Source organism: Portunus trituberculatus, chromosome 29, assembly GCF_017591435.1.
Source record: "Portunus trituberculatus isolate SZX2019 chromosome 29, ASM1759143v1, whole genome shotgun sequence".
Lineage (NCBI taxonomy): Eukaryota > Metazoa > Arthropoda > Malacostraca > Decapoda > Portunidae > Portunus > Portunus trituberculatus.
The window spans coordinates 1,048,938-1,065,241 of record NC_059283.1 but is presented as its reverse complement, the minus strand read 5'-3'; the positions used below and the strand labels follow the sequence as shown (position 1 = coordinate 1,065,241).

At 39.9% G+C, this 16,304-nt stretch overlaps 2 protein-coding genes across 2 annotated transcripts; one reads left to right on the top strand and one right to left on the bottom strand.

Annotated features, from left to right (window-relative positions):
* Positions 1–565: 565 nt before the first annotated feature.
* On the bottom strand, positions 566–14,709 carry LOC123510523. Its single transcript, XM_045265759.1, has 7 exons — positions 14,470–14,709; positions 13,297–13,417; positions 12,683–12,752; positions 12,453–12,507; positions 11,790–11,971; positions 8,636–11,622; positions 566–594 (listed from the first exon to the last, which is right to left on the bottom strand). Exons 1-6 carry the CDS (start codon positions 14,524–14,526, stop codon positions 9,768–9,770), a joined length of 2,340 nt encoding a protein of 779 aa, XP_045121694.1. The 5' UTR covers positions 14,527–14,709; the 3' UTR covers positions 566–594; positions 8,636–9,767.
* LOC123510524 (spermine oxidase-like) lies at positions 1,508–9,236 on the top strand. The gene is made up of 5 exons (XM_045265760.1): positions 1,508–1,765; positions 2,299–2,468; positions 2,605–3,578; positions 3,968–4,088; positions 4,352–9,236. The coding sequence occupies exons 1-5, from the start codon at positions 1,552–1,554 to the stop codon at positions 4,535–4,537; spliced, it is 1,665 nt and encodes a 554-aa protein (XP_045121695.1). The 5' UTR covers positions 1,508–1,551; the 3' UTR covers positions 4,538–9,236.
* Positions 14,710–16,304: the final 1,595 nt, after the last annotated feature.

Genomic DNA, 16,304 nt, shown 5'->3' with positions numbered 1-16,304 from the left:
CCGGCCCCCTCGATTGTGAGTCGAGCGTGCTAACCACTACACTACGCGGTGTGTGTGTGTGTGTGTTGCATGAAAGTGGATGAATAGGTTAAGGGTTATGTCTGGCTTTGGTGAGTTCTGGTGCAGGCGTTGTGCGAGGTGTACCATGCAAATTTTAGTTCCAGTATTGGTGTGTGTCAAGTCTGGGAATGTTCATTGGGTAAGTTATAGTGAACACACGCCAAGGTCGCTGTGTTGGGCGGCAAGGTCAGTCTAATGTTCGCAGCTCAGTAAATGAATGATGTATGAATTTCCTTCTTTCTTTTTTTTTTTCACCTACAAGAATGTGCTATAGTTATTCATGCACAGTCTAACCAGTCGTTACATGTACTCACTCTACAGTGATTTCAGTGAGCGTTATTGGGTTTTCTCACAGCAGAAAAGTGCTGCTCAACATATAATTTTAAATTAATAAACGTCACGAAAAGCACGTAAAGTGAACGATTTTCCTTGCCTTTTTAACTTTGACTTTCTTTTATGTATATAACTATGCTTTAATTCCTCTCAGAAACCCTTTCACCACCGTCACACACACACACACACACACACACACACCTTTGGAATACGCAGCAATGGTGAGGTGACCGCATATGAATATGATGAAAGACTGAAAGATGTGGGATTGCCAACTTTGCATCATGATAGAAGAGAACAAATCTAATAATGATAAGTACAAAATAGTTTAGCCGCATTGAGAAGATAGACAGACTAGACCTGGTGTTGCTGAAAGAAGATAGAAGTAAATGGACGATAGGACACTCAAAGATGTTTAAGGGACATCAAGAAGTAAAATTTTTCACCTAGAACCGTGATATTTGGAATAGGTTGAATGAGGACTGCGTTATACCTACCAAGAAACGTTGGATAAATATTCGTATAGGTATGACATTATGAGCCTTGTTTGAATCCTGTAACACACACACACACACACACACACACTTTGTGGTTTACATGTATGACAGTGCAGCGTGTATTCGTGTGATATGCATGAACGTAAACACGAAGGTCAAATCCCTTGGCTTTTATCAATCAAAGATAAAAGTAAATGTCATGGTGATTCATTTGTGACAAGTTGCCTGGGAACCGTGTGTGTGTGTGTGTGTGTGTGTGTGTGTGTGTGTAATAAATTATATTAATGAAGTAATTGCTAAGGAAAAGAAAATATGAATCTAAGTACTTTAGTGACGTTTGCCTTCCTCCTTCCGGCTTCAAGAAAAAAGACAATACGGAAATATCACTGGATGAGTCACGAGCAAAAATTTTAGTAAACAAAAAATCGGTAAACTTTCCTTCATCCACATATCGTTGGCTTCAAAGCAAGGCCATTTGACTTTTTAGCAGATACTTAAGAATTCAGTCCCTGGGTGGATGTCTGACTAACTAGAAGGAGAGCCAGGTGCATGATAATAAGTACATAATAATAAGTAATGAAGTAGAGGCGGCAACAGTGTAGGGAGCGGCAGGGTGGGTGGCAGGGAGAGGCAGACGTGGCACCAGCGCCTCGATGTAAACATGTCCTCGGTGGCGGCAGACGACGCAGGGGAAACTGACCCCCTCAATAATACCAAAAATGCCGAGCCCTCTCGCACTTGCAAGATTGTCATCGTGGGGGCGGGCGTGGCGGGCCTGTCTGCCGCCAACCACCTCCTCAAGAACAACATCACAGACTTCGTTATGCTGGAGGGCAGGAACAGAGTCGGTGGGAGAATTATCGCCATAAACATTGGTGAGTGTTTGCTGCGTGCTGTGTTTTCCTGTGTGTGTGTGTGTGTGTGTGTGTGTGTGTATGTATGTGTGTATGTGTGGCTCTCTGGCAATGTGTTCCTGTCACTAATTCCTCCCATGTAAGACTAGGTTAGTGTCGTTGCATCTTGTGGTATTGCTTCATGAGTTGGGGTCAAGTGTTTCCAGCCGGTGTTATTGGAATTGTTAGTGTCATACTGTGGCAGGGGCTGGATACCCAATTCTTAGGAAGTATAGACATCACTATTTGTTTTTACTTTTCACTATTGAAATAATGGAAGCTATGATTATTTCATTTTCAAAAGATTACTGAAGATCACTGTAATCTAGATTTTACCTAAGGTTTCTAGAAAGGGCCATTTTTAATTCAGGTATTAAAATGTTTTGGCTTACTTTTAGTTTGAGCAGTAAGGCAGTTTTTTTTTTTTTTTTTTTTTTTAAAGTTTTGACCAAGATCCCATTCAAGTCAAATCTGTTGATACCTGGCTTTGGTCAAGACAAATTGTGCTTTGACAGATGGTCGAAGAATGGAGCTTGGTGCCAACTGGATCCATGGGATTCTTGGTAACCCAATCTATGAGCTGGCCTCGGCCAATGGCCTTGTTGACATCATCCAAGAGAACAAACCTCACAGCGTAGTGGGCACACTTCCGGATGGCAGGCGGGTTCCCTTCCATATCCTACAGGTAGGAACACAGAGGAGTGGGGGTAGTTAGGGGAGGTATGGTGAGCAATATTGTCATTTTGAGGCAAGTTCTTTGGGTGATTCATTAATTGCTAGCACAGGAAGGCATGGGTATTGATGCTGGTAATCTTCCGCAGGAGATCTATGATGCTTATTTCTGGTTCTTCCGACGCTGTGAGGAGTACTTTCTGTGCAAGTACCTGCCTCCTGATGGCGTGGAAAGTGTTGGTGCACACCTGCGGCTGGAGATCTCCATCTACCTGGAGCAGTTCCCAGAGCCAGAGCGACACATCAGGAACCTTATCTTCAACTACCTCCTTAACCGTGAGACTTGCATCAGTGGCTGTAACACCATGGATGAAATTGATTTGATGGAAATTGGTAGCTACACAGAGCTGCCAGGTGGCAATATAGTACTGCCAGGGGGCTACAGCAGCATCCTGGGACCCCTCACAAAGAATATCCCAGATTCACAGTTGCTTAAGGGCCATGCTGTAAGCTGCATCAGGTGGAGGGCTGGTCTGGAGAGCTGCAGCACCACAGACTCAGGCCTTGGAGAGGACCTGGCTGCCAAGCTTCCAGCCACGACAGATAACCATTTGCCAGACTGCCGGAATGGCACCACCTCTCTCTCCACTTCTCCCTCCAGGAAGATGCGTCCCAAAGTGGAGGTGATATGCAAGAATGGCAAAAAGTTCCTGGCCGACCATGTGATCTGCACGGTGCCCCTCGGGGTGCTGAAGGAGACTGGCAGGACCATGTTTGACCCACCACTGCCTGACTACAAGATGGACTCCATTGACCGGTTGTGCTTTGGTGTGGTGAACAAGATTTACCTGGAGTATGAGCGACCGTTCTTGAACCCTGGCCTGTCTGAGGTGCTGTGTCTGTGGGACCCAGTAGACCCTAAGGAACCCGTGAGTGAGCGGTGGTTCAAGAAGATCTACTCCTTCAGCAAGGTGTCGGAGACGCTGCTGCTGGCCTGGATCTCTGGGGAAGAGGCCAAGTACATGGAAACGCTACCTTTCGATGCAGTCTCTGAAAAATGCACCGAGATCCTCCGCATGTTCCTCAACGATCCCTTCATACCAAAACCAAAACGTTGCATCAAGTGAGTCAATGCAAACTATTCCATTGCACTAGTTGTCCAGTTTGTATTGTGCCTCTGTCATCCCTGTTCATGTGGACCTTAGTTCCAATTTTTATTTTCTTTATTATAGATGATTGTCATGTTGTATTTCATCACTTGTATCTTGTGGATGTCTGCTGTTATAGCTGTCTACATGTGTTTTCCCATCATTTTACAAAATAAGATTTTTATAGACAGTGTCTTATTGCAAGGAAGAGGTTACATGAAGGAGAGAAGTCATTGGGAGGAAATTTTTAATCTTTTGTTGTACGTGATTTGGTAGTCTATATATCTGTCAACTACATCCTTGAAGTTTTTCTGTTTAGGTGTTGAACTTGTAACTATGATGGTATTACTTGTGTTCCCTGCAGCACCACCTGGTGGTCACAGCCCTTCACCCGAGGCTCTTACACTGCCATTGGTATTGGGGCCTCACAGGTGGACATAACCAACATCTCTCATCCCCTGTACATGCAGCCCACCTGTAGTAAGGTAATACTAACCCACTGTCATGTTCAACTCTTATGATGACCTGAATGAGGATGATTATACATACTTGTGGAAATAATAATCCATATAGAAAGCATGAAAGTCAAGAAGTCTGAAAGTGAAAATGTAGACCCTTGTTACATGGTCTATAACCTATGTAGTATATATGTTAGTGATGTTTTTAAAATAGATACATTTTTGTATGGTTAGAACAGTGTTTAAATACTCCAGTTTTGATATTTGCTGTTATTGGTGTGGTCCTACAGCCAGCAGTCCTGTTTGCTGGTGAACACTGCCACCCCAGCTTCTATTCCACTGTGCATGGAGCGTACCTATCCGGGCGGGAGGCTGCCCAGGTGCTGTGTGTGCCGGACACCCCGCCGGAAGTAGTGCTGGACGTGGAGGGCACTGCTGATCTCTCGTCCTGGCTGGAGGGCATCAAGCTGAACTAAGACTTTCAATGTGGCGTAAAGGTTGGTAGTGATGCTTTGTGTCTGCCAAAAGTTTGGAAGTGATGCTTATTTGTACAGAAAGATTGTCAGACACTGAGGCTGAGCAAGTTGGTAGTGATGCTTCATATCTACAAAAGGTTGGTAGCACTGGCTCTCAGTTGAAGGTCAGTCGTACATAACTGAATGGTTGGCAGTGTTTTTCTACATGGATGTCGGCCTCTAAACTCCTTCACATGTCTGTCTTTTCATCACCTTAAATTTTTGTGTCAATTTGGCATAGAGAATATGACCAACCTATGAATATGGACTATTCACCATGTGTCACTTTTGAAAATGACAGGTGTATAAATTGTAAGAATGTAATTGTGTAAATAAGTAACTTAATACTTACAATAATTACTACGTGAACATGTGTATCAATTTTATCATATAAGTTATTTATTTTGTATACTGTATTGATAGGAAGAAAAGTTAATGCCAGATGTTGATCATACTGGCAAAGAAAATTTCAGTGTTATTTAAGAAATAAGAACGTGATATGGTTTTATAATTATTGCTCAATGAATTTTATAAGAGGTCATGGGTTATCATTTGAGATATTCAAAGTTCACCTTACAGTATTTATTTCACTTGATGGTTGAAATGGATGGGTGTCATATGGTGAAGAGAATAGATTGCAGAGAGATGCACTGGATACAGAGTTGCTCATTGAGGTGGTTTGCACTCTTTGTACATGTAAAAAGTAACACGGACATTGTGAAGAGTGTGTACATGAGTAGTACTAAAGAGGAAACTATGATAGGGAAACCACCACTGAAGTTAATAGAATGGATAATAATTGGAAGGGGAAGAGGCTTTAACCTTTCAGTGAAAGAGTGAAGGAACAATAAGTGATTTCCTTGGTAGCCACTTCCCTGAGGGAATCACTCGGTGAGACAAGGTAGTGGAGACATACATTGGCTGTTGGGTGAAGTATTAGGAAAATACTAAAGTTTCTTATCATGAAGTGAAGTATTCTCTGAAATTTTTTTTTTTTTATGTAAACTACATAGTTGTGCTTTAACTTCATCTTTTTATTTGCTGTCTAGCCTTTGCTGGCTAATCAATTTTAAAACAATGAATGCCCACAGTGCTCTTTCTTAGTTCAACAATAAGTTTTGAACATGAAAAATTGAAGTGCAATGAATAGAGTATTGACATGTGGAATCCATTGTTGTTGTTTTGTTGATCGCCTTCCATATTCTTAAGATGCACTGAAGGCAAGCCATCGACTAGTGATAGGAAGTGTTGCGCCATAGTCATGCAGTCTTTCTTTAATTATAATGTGGGAGTTGATGGATGGGAGTGTGGCAGGCTGAGGTCCAGTGCAGCCTATGTCCCTTGTTGCTGGCAGGAACCAGGACCATCGTTGCTGTGGTAAAGACCACTGTTGCCACAAGTGATGTTATTATGATTTGTCATGAAATATAGAAATTTGACCTTATTCATCAGTTTTGGGTCTTTATCATTATGAGTACAAGGTTAATGATGGTATGAAATATGCACTGAACACTTTTGTAAGGTTTATTATAAGTGCCTGTATTGAAATATGGCTCTGCTAGGCATGTGATCGTAACAAAAAATACAAAAATTCCTTCAAATAATGGGCTCATGGGGACAAAAGTTAGATAAATTCAGTGATTTTAAATAAACATCAAAGCAACCTAACTTAAGATAACTGAGCACATGTGTCTGTGTATGGCATGGCAGATCAAATATGTAATCAGTGAGATGAATTGATATCCTTGTGAGTGAAAGGATTCATCCAATACTTAATTAACTCACTTTGGGAAAGGTTGGAAGGACTAGACCCTCACTGAGCCTGGTGAAAGTTGAGGTTCTTGCTTATCATGTTTGGAAAGGCAGTAAAAAATTTCCCTGCAATGCAAAAAAACTCCTCTCTTCTTCTAGTCTTTAGTACAGGTATTGATGAGTGAAATTAGGGTTGTACTGGTGAGACTACAATTATGCGGCCTGTTGTACTCTTCACTGGTGGCCTGACTCCCTTGCAGCAAGTGTAGTGTGGTTTGATGTACAGGAGTTCCTTTTAGATAGATTCACCTTGAAATATTCATCAAACGTAACACGGTATTTTTTACTCATCATTCAGCATCATCAGTGCTAAGAAGGGGCACATGAGTTTTTGTTTCCACCATAGCAAGGGATTGATGCCACGAGTAATGAAGTCAAAGCATATACATCTGTGTCTTACTTGGGCTCTTTATTCTCAACACCCAACTCAGTGAACCATTCAGCTGTGTGATCCTCCTCTAGTCGGGTTCGTCAAACTATACAATACTTAACATGTACTGAAGCTTTCTGGAAAGTGTTTTAAAGTAACCTGCTTGTAAATATGGCTGCAGTAGTTTTTTTTTTCTTTTTTTTCTATATTAATGGTGTGCCTGCCAGCTCTCTTGCCATACATACATATATAGGTATGTTTAAGGTGAATAGTCTCCCCCAAAATGTAGATATAAGGTGTAATACTCGAAATATTACTTTTATTTCATTATGACCATTGCATTCCTGTATATTTAGTAGGTCACTAAAGGGAGTACCTCTTGTTTACTGGCTGTGATGCTCTACAGACTCCTCATTGGCATTATCTGTGTTATTCTGTTGTGATTCTCAGCAAGTGGCAGTGTACAGTATAACATCACTCTGAAACACATTTTTAAAGCATCAGCATGAATTCATGAGGTAACCAGTTCATATAGTCCAAGAATATAACAGAAGACAGAGAAAATAATGCCATTTGTTAAGGATGTCCTGTTCAGCACAGAGTAGTCCTTGTTTAAATATCAGTACACATGATATCACTATGAACAAAGTCCGTCAGTCTGAAGTTCAGAACCAGTGGCTCAGGTTTGGGTAACAGTTTGCACAACAAATCACACAAATGACAGTAGAGTGATTTTAAACAAGGACTCAGTCTGTATACAAGCAGAGTTTGTGTGTGCCTGTATGTCTGCCTGCTTGGGGTGATGTTCCGCTGAAGGCTCCAGTGTGGGGCGGGTTCAGTAAGGGATTTGGTGCCACCCCTCAATACTCTAGTGTTTGCAGCTTTAATCATTGTCATTAGCTTGGTTTTCCAAATGTCGGCTGAGAATTTTCTCTGCAGAATGGATTCAGATTTATTATAAGGATGTGTATGTGGAGGTGTTTTTCAGTCTTTGTTTGTAGGAGAGAATTGAGTGAATGAAGTAAAAGTTGGTGCCGTATTGTAGGGATTCACTTGGCAGCATTTCACTTGTGGATGATAACTATGCATGTGTAAATGATATTTCTGATTGGAATAGCCTGCAGTTTTTCATGGGTGTGTCTGAGAGTGAATACTACAACTTTCCATGTAGGACTTACTTTGGAGAGTATTTTTCTATATCCCACTTTAGTACCTTCTAGTGTAGATAGTAAGATGTAATGAGTAGTGCAGCAGGACTGAGGCAGTGCATGGGACAACAAATAGTGATATTTTAAGCTGAATATCACTTTGCATTTACTTGAGTGGTAAAGAGATCAATTTTAGCAGTAAGTGAATGGTAAAGGATTAACTTAAGCAGTAAAAGTGTGCATTTTGGACTCATTATGATATTTCTAGTGTATAACATATCAGAATTCCAAAGTATATGAAACACCTGATATACTTGAAGCACACTATGGCTACAGATGCCACTAACAAAATTTTAAGATATTTTGGCCTGTATATATACCAGACATCTTGAGAGTAACACTAGTACCGTAGTGGCCAGACGCACTTATACGGAGACACATCGAGACCAAGGAAGAGTCATAACTAATTGATTTTCTTACCATATTTGTGAAGTTAAAGTATAAGTCTTAGAAAATTAACTAGTACGTATTCTTGTTTGGAAAGGGGCTTGCAATAATGGAAGAGCTTTCAATACCCTTTCTACTTCTAGTTTTGATTAGAGTATAATTAACTTAGTAGCTTGCATGCTGACTTTCTTATCTTACTTTTATGTTATATCTAGTCACAAGTGTATCTATCTATGTATATTGCATTTAAGATCTCATTTTAGTCCCACATACATCAACTACACACACACACACACACACACACACACACACACACACACACACACACACACACACACACACACACACACACACACACACACTCCACAGTTTTTGCAGTAGTGCCTGTGGGAGCTGTAATGATGTCATGTGCTGTAAAATACAAATAATTCAAAGTCCAGCCAAAGCTTTAGGTTCCTGTCTGCGTAGATCAGGTATCAGCGACTCTCTTGTTTTATTGTACTCAAACAAGTCTTTACTTTGTGTTTGACATTAGTAGTAAGGAAAAGGAAAGTGAAGTCTGTATTGTGACATTTTGTATTTTATGGTGCACTTGTACGAATCATCTTTTCAACCATTTCTGTATTTCCTATGTATGGTAAGGTCTCGTGAATGTATATACCGTATATAATAGTAAATATATATATAAATATATATATATGAAAAGACATAGTATATACTACTATAAGGTTTAGTAAATATAGTATGCACAACTTTCCTACAGGGAATATTTCTAATGGGTTTTTGCAATTAACGAAATGTTTCTAAACACGCAAGGAATGTCCATTGTGCATCTGCTCATTGTCTGAATTTTTTAAATAAATAAATTCCTTTGAGATTAAGATATCGTATGTTGACTCTATATAATATTAGATCCACATTATTGAATGAATGTTATTTGACATGAACAGTACTCCTATATTGATATTATTTCATCCAGGCTTCATGTGTCTTTATTTACATGTAACACATTAATGGAATGCATTACATGTAGATAAAGATAATGAACGCATCTACTTATACATAATAAAAGTAATAGTAAACTTAGATAATGACAGTAAACCAGAAGAAATAGATGTCATATCTGTAAATAGATTTCTATCCTTAAAACAAATAGCAAAAGCTTTTAAAATATTGTAAATCTCATCAACTTCAGAGATTATGAATGCAGAGAGTGAATCACCAAGACATGAGGTACACAGGTGGGCTTATGATTCACTCTCAACACTAACAGGGCTGACGTCAAGGTTCAACTGTGGCATTATAGGTGAATTTTCGCTTCTTCTGTGTGGAGAGGGTGGTAGAAAGGAAGTCTTGGAATCTTGATAATTTGAACCAAACATCCTTGGTGATATTTCCTCACATTTCTCATCCACTATTTGTTCAGGATGTTCTTTCTTACCACACAGGCCCCTTCTGTACTTTGCTTCATGTTTTTTTGTGTGTTTGGAGGAATGTCACTCTTGATGTTATCCTTCTTTAGAGTTGCACTGGTGTGTGTGGAAAGAGTGGCCTTGTCCTTATCTTTGTCTACAATGGTTAGTCGTATTTCTGAGGGAGAGCTGTCACTTCCTTTCTGCACACCTATTATCTCTGATGGGCTGAGTTCAAGGTCAAGTGAGAGTGAAATTGGAGAGAATGAAGGTGAATTTTCAACTGACAAGACTGGGGAAGATGGTGGTAAGGAAATCTTGGGCTCCTGAGAAAAAGAGCCAAACATTCTTCTCATCCCTATAGGAGATGGACCATCATACTCCTCTTCAGGGGCAACTTCAGAGTGTTCTGGGACTGCTTTCTTATCACTTGGGCTCCTTTCCATTGTTGTAGATGAATGGAGATCTTTTGGAGGTGTTGTTAAATTACATACATCTTTATCATTAGGTTGCTTGATGTCTTTTTGTGTGTTTAGAAGAATGTCACCCTTGATGTTGTCTTTCTCTGGAGCTGCATTTAGGTGTGTGAGAACTGTGCCCTGGTCGTCATCCTCCTCTGGAATAGTTAGTCTTGTTTCTGAGGGAGAACTGTCACACGTTTTTTGTGCATCTGTTGTCTCTGAGGGGCTGAGTTCCAGATCTGACTTCAGTGCAAGGGAGAATGCAAATGAATTTTCGACTGATAAGATTGGAGAGGATGGTGGTAAAGGAATTTTGGGTTCTTGAGAAAATGAGCCAAACATCCTTCGCATCCCTATAGGAGATGGACCATCATACTCATCAGTTTCTTCAGTGTGTTCAGAAACTTCTTTCTTATCACATGATGGAGGTGAGCAGGTATCTCTTGATGGTGTTTCATTAGGGGTGTTTATGTCACTAGTTTGTGCAGTGTTTGTGTCTGTGTCTGGAGGAGTGTTGTTTTCAATGTCATCGCTCTCTAAAGCAAATTTCAGAACCATGACTTTGCCTTCCTGTTTTTGTGGAATGGTTGGTCTTGTTTCAGAAGGGGAGCTGTCACCTGAGTCATTGCTTCTTTGTGCAGTTATTGTATCTTGGGGGCTGACTTCATTATTTAGCTTCATTGTGAGTGAATTTGCAATATGAACTGAAGTAGGTGATGGGGAAAATGCAGGTGAATTTACTACAGATATGGTTGGAGAAGGACATGGGAGGGGAATTTTGGGCTCAGCAGAAAAAGAGCCAAACATTCTTCTCATCCCTATAGGAGATGGACCGTCATACTCTTCATCTGTGGCAACTTGTTCTGGAGTTTTCTTCCTATCACATGGGCTGTCTTGTGTTGTAGATGCAGGGGTAGCTTTTGGTGGTGTTTCATGGGAAGGAACACCTGAATCAATAGTCTGCTCAGTGTTTTTAAGTGTGTCTGAAGTGTTGTCCATGGTATTATTTCTTAAAGTTCCATTAGTGCATACGGGAGCAGTGTCCTTGTCTTGGTCTTTCTGTGGAACTGTTGTATTTGTTTCAAAGAAAGAACTGTCTTTCCGTACAGCTACTGTATCTAAGGGAATACTTTCCTGATGCATATCTTTTGGGAGAGTGAATTTCATCTCAGAAACTGTACCATCTTCACTCTCTGCCTTCTTGTCTGCTTGCTCCATGTCTGAAGGAACTGTGGCCAAGGAGTCGTGTTTGGGCTTCACTGTTTTCCTGGGACTGTTGCTGATTTGTAAGCTTAAGTCTTGCAAGGCTTTTCTCTCTTCAAGCAAGGCTAGTGCTTGGGACTCCAAACTGATGAACTCTTCACAAGATTGTTGCAGTTTTAGTCGGAAATCAGCTCTGAAAGAAGACAAGGACCATGTGGATTAGATTTTATGCTGCAATATGATGTGAGGCTGCTTATAAAGTGAACAGGAATGCTGATTAACGGAGGAAAAAGTGTTGTCCAGTGTTACATGAATGTAGTAGTGATTGAAAGGCAGTTACAGAGAAGTGATCATACTTACAGGAACTCATACATGAAGTCCAGGTAACAAGATTCTGATGACTGACTGTCTGTGGCTGTGTGGTTCTGACTGTTCATTTCAATAAGCTTCTTCTCAGCTTGTTCAAGGTCTCCTAGTGTGCTGTTGAGGGACTTTATCAATTCATTGGACAGGTTGCTCTCTGATGCCTCCTCACCTTCAGTCTGAAAGGAAGCATATCACTGTTCTAAAAAGGAGAGTAATGTCAGGGATGGCTCGGACTCCTCTGCATCTTGCCTTCAATCTCCAAACTAATCTCACTGTCTTTGAGACTAAACCTTGTATCAACAATTTTCCATGTCTTTGTGTCATAGATAAGGACACAGCAGGGTGAGGACTTTTCTTTTTTATAGGAGAGGGGAAGCTGGTCAAGAGCAAAATAATAAAAAAAAAGGGGCTCGCTTGATTGCCAGTTCTCTAAAAGATTAATAGAGTTAGCTAAAAGGTATGGGACAAATGTCTTGTAACCTCCCCCTTAAAAGAGGTCAAGTCAGAAGATGGAAACACCAAAGAATTTTAGTAAGAAATAAGAAAGGCATGGCATATCATCTTTAGTTTGTTGTTTTATTTCAAGAAGTTTCGATGGTGCTTTCCTCAATGTCCTGCTCCATATGCGGGACAAGATCCTCAGGAACTGATACTTACCAAACTGACTTCCATTTCCATTTGTTCCTCTTCCTTTGTTGATTCTTCCACCTCCCTAAAATATTGGAAACTCATCAGATTGTTTTGTATACAAGTCACAATACAGTTAAACAATGGCAATAAAGTCTCAGCAACATGTACAATATGATCAAATTGTGCTGGCTACAAAGGTAATGAACAGACAGCCTTCAATAGCCAGGTGAAGGTCAAGGTAGAAGAGGGTGCCTTACTGGGGACAAGGCTGTGTGGTGGTGCCTTCCTCCTCCTGGATGGTCTCCTTGCCTACTTTTGAGTGCCTCTCTGAAAGAAACAATAGTACTGTAACAACATCACTCACACCAATGCACAACACTACACAATGTATTTGGGGCATCATTGAAAACAAAGCATAATACACCAATTTGATCAATTTATCATTTATCAAAACAAATAAAAAAATAATTAACAAAAGAACAGTTGCAGCTTGTATCTAATATTCAATGATCAGTAACATTAATGCTAATGAGTATTTGTTCAGAAAATTTAAATAAGATTCAACAGATTGATTAGACAAAATATTCTGTCAATCAATCACAAGCAAAATGACTTAATAGAAAGAACAACAGCGTATTTCATGTATTTGTGATCAACATTACTGATAAGCTACACATCTCAGTGATCTCACCAAAACATATCAATTGAAATCAGCACCAAGAATCAAGATAGATACCCGATAATGCATTCGACTGTGAGTATAATGTTTCAAAACTATACTAAATGCCATTATACTAAAAATATGTTAGATCTGGGTGAATGAGAAGTGAGAAGTGTGCATAGTGAAGTTAATGAAGTGGTCCAGCCTCACCTTCCAGTGTGCGGGCAGCGAACAGAATGCTGGTGACCGCCACCTGAAGGCCGGACACAAAGTGACACATGTGCCGGCGGCGGTTGTCAATGTCTGCCAGGAACTCATTGATCAGAGTGACCTGCAAAGGTGAACACAAGTAAGGATGACTGGCCATGACTCCTCAGTGGTGGTGGTGGTGGTGGTGGTAGTATGTAGTAGTAGTAGTAGTGGTAGTAGTTGTAGTAGTAGTAGTAGTAGTAGTAGTAGAAGTAGAAGTAGTAGTAGTAGTGGTGATGATGATGGTGGTAATAGCAGTAGTAGTAATGGTTATGGTGGTGGTGGTGGTGGTGGTAGTAGTAGTAGTAGTAGTAGTAGTAGTAGTAGTAGTAGTAGTAGTAGTGGTAGTAGTAGTAGTGGTAGTAGTAGTGGTAGTGGTAGTAGTGGTGGTAGTGGAAGAGTAGTAGTAGTGGTGGTAGTGGTGGAGAGGTGGTGGTAGTAGTGTGGTGGTGGTGGTAGTGGTAGTGGTGGTGGTGGTGGTGGTGGTGGTAGTAGTGGTGGTAGAGTGGTGGTAGAGTGGTAGTAGTAGTAGTAGTAGTAGTAGTAGTAGTAGTAGTAGTAGTAGTGATGATATGGTAGCAGTATTGATAGTAGTAGTAATGATAGAAGCAGTAGCAGCGGTCGGTATCAGTAGTAGTAGTAGTGATGGCGGTAGTACTAATAGTAGTGGTGATGGTGGTAAAAGTAGTGGTGATAGTAATAGCAGTAGTAGCTACTAGTAGTAGTGATGATGATGGTGGTGGTGGTGGTGGTAGTCGTAGTCGTAGTAGTAGTAGTAGTAGTAGTAGTAGTAGTAGTAGTAGTAGCAGTAGCATAAATACTAGTAGTAGTTGTGATGATGGTGGTACAAGCAGTGGTAGTAATGGTGGTGGTGGTAGTAGTAGTAGTAGTAGTAGTAGTAGTAGTAGTAGTAGTAGTCGTAGTAGTGATGACAGCAGCAGCAGTAGTAATAGTAACAGCACTACTACCTACTACCAGTAATAATAATAGCAGCAGTAACAACAACAACAGTAGTAACAGGAGCAGCCATTTCAAACACCACATCGTCACAAATATATAATCAAATCCCACAACAACCATAAAAAAATCAAATAATAAATATCAAATGATGTAATAATTCTAATGGCGACTCACCTCCTCGTCCACCTCTCGCTGCATGATGTCCTTATAGTCCTCCGTGGGTTGGGTCATTATTCCGCTCGTTTAATGTAGTGACTGGTTGGTGCTGGAGTGACAGATTGGTTGACTGGAGTGGCAGATTGGTGCTCCTTCCTTCTCGGGGGCTCGCACGTGACTGACTGACTGACGTTCTCGCACATTAATAGTAATAGTGATTCTGTAATGGTTTTCAGGTTCTCTTTTGTTTTATGATTGCTCTTTTGTTCTCTCTCTCTCTCTCTCTCTCTCTCTCTCTCTCTCTCTCTTGTCCTATGTCGTATATTCCTATTTTATGTATATGTAGTTTTCTCTCGATCTCTTTCCTCTGAATAACTTTTTTTAATATTATTTTCATATACCTTGTTAATTAATTTTTTTTTTATTTGTTATGGTCATTTATTCATGTGTTCATATTTCTAATTGGATGATTATCGCATTAACTACCATAACCAAGATTTGCCAGTTATCTACACTACTCTCTGGCAAATGATCCGCGAGTGACGAGTATAGTTACATTCAGGTTGCAGACAAAATCGATTTCAACATGAGTTTTATTTAAGACAACTTTGTACATTTGGCAATAAATAACAAGTAGAGCTGACAACTATAAAAGAGTGAATGAAATAAGACCCGATATTTTAAAACGCATTGCTCTCTCATCACGATTATCTTCCAAAGGGCAAAGGGCGTTCACAGTTATTGCGTACGTGGGGTCTCAAGATTTTTTCCTTATCAGTAATGCAAACTATTTATCAACTATCACTATCAATCATGAATACACAATTTATGGAGTTATCTGCCTAAAAAAATTCAGAGTTTAGGACTTTATAATGAAACGACACTTCTCCAAATGTTTCGTGTCCACCTGTAGTATTTGTTAACATGTTTTTATGCAGACGATGGACTTCATATCCTAAATAGTGCTGAGATACAAACTGTAGAAAGGTATAACTTCATATACACGCATCAATCGTTGGGGAAAGGAAAGTGTTATATATTTGTGTTAAAAACTAAGAGAACACCATATAGGCTAGTTCAGGAGATTGTAGGACAAAAATGTATCTTCAAGAAAGGCCACTGTTACATTTTTTTTTCCTAAATTAAATTAGTACTGTGACTTTTCTTTCCTGATACTTTATTTCTCAGTAAAATTATTTCTTTTCCTTTACATTTTTTTTCCTTATACATTCTTTCCGATCCCCAGTTTAGGAACCACAGTCTTGTAGAGCCCATTGGAAAGAAATTGAAATGAGAGATCGAATTTTGAGATAGGGTCCTTGTATTGCATATATAGCAAATAGTAACCCCTTCAATACTGGGACACATTTTTACCTTGAGATTTGTGTACGATTAGACCATTCTGTTGACATTAAGAAAGCTCTATGGAGGGCAAAAGATTAATGAGCAAAGTCTTCACTATTTAAATCCCCCACATGAGTTTCTGAAGCTGTATAAAATCACCAAATAGTAAGCAGAATGAATATGGAAACGCGTCATGGTACTGAAGGGATTAACAACAGTCCTATAAGGGTGACCACAACACCAAGACAAATAAAGCAATTGCTACTTTACTATGCGCTAATTACATCACAGTTCAGTTCTAGGAAGTATACAGGGAAAACAACACTGACACGGAATATCACCACAACAATAATCAGAGTACTAAAATGCAATAAATACCAGAATTAGGAACGTGATCTCGGATGAAAAAATGCCACGAAGGTAATTTTCAACTTTTAAACCTGTGCATATTTTTACAAACTCATTTAAAACTGATTGAAGGCTAAGTTGAAAATCACACACGTCTATAT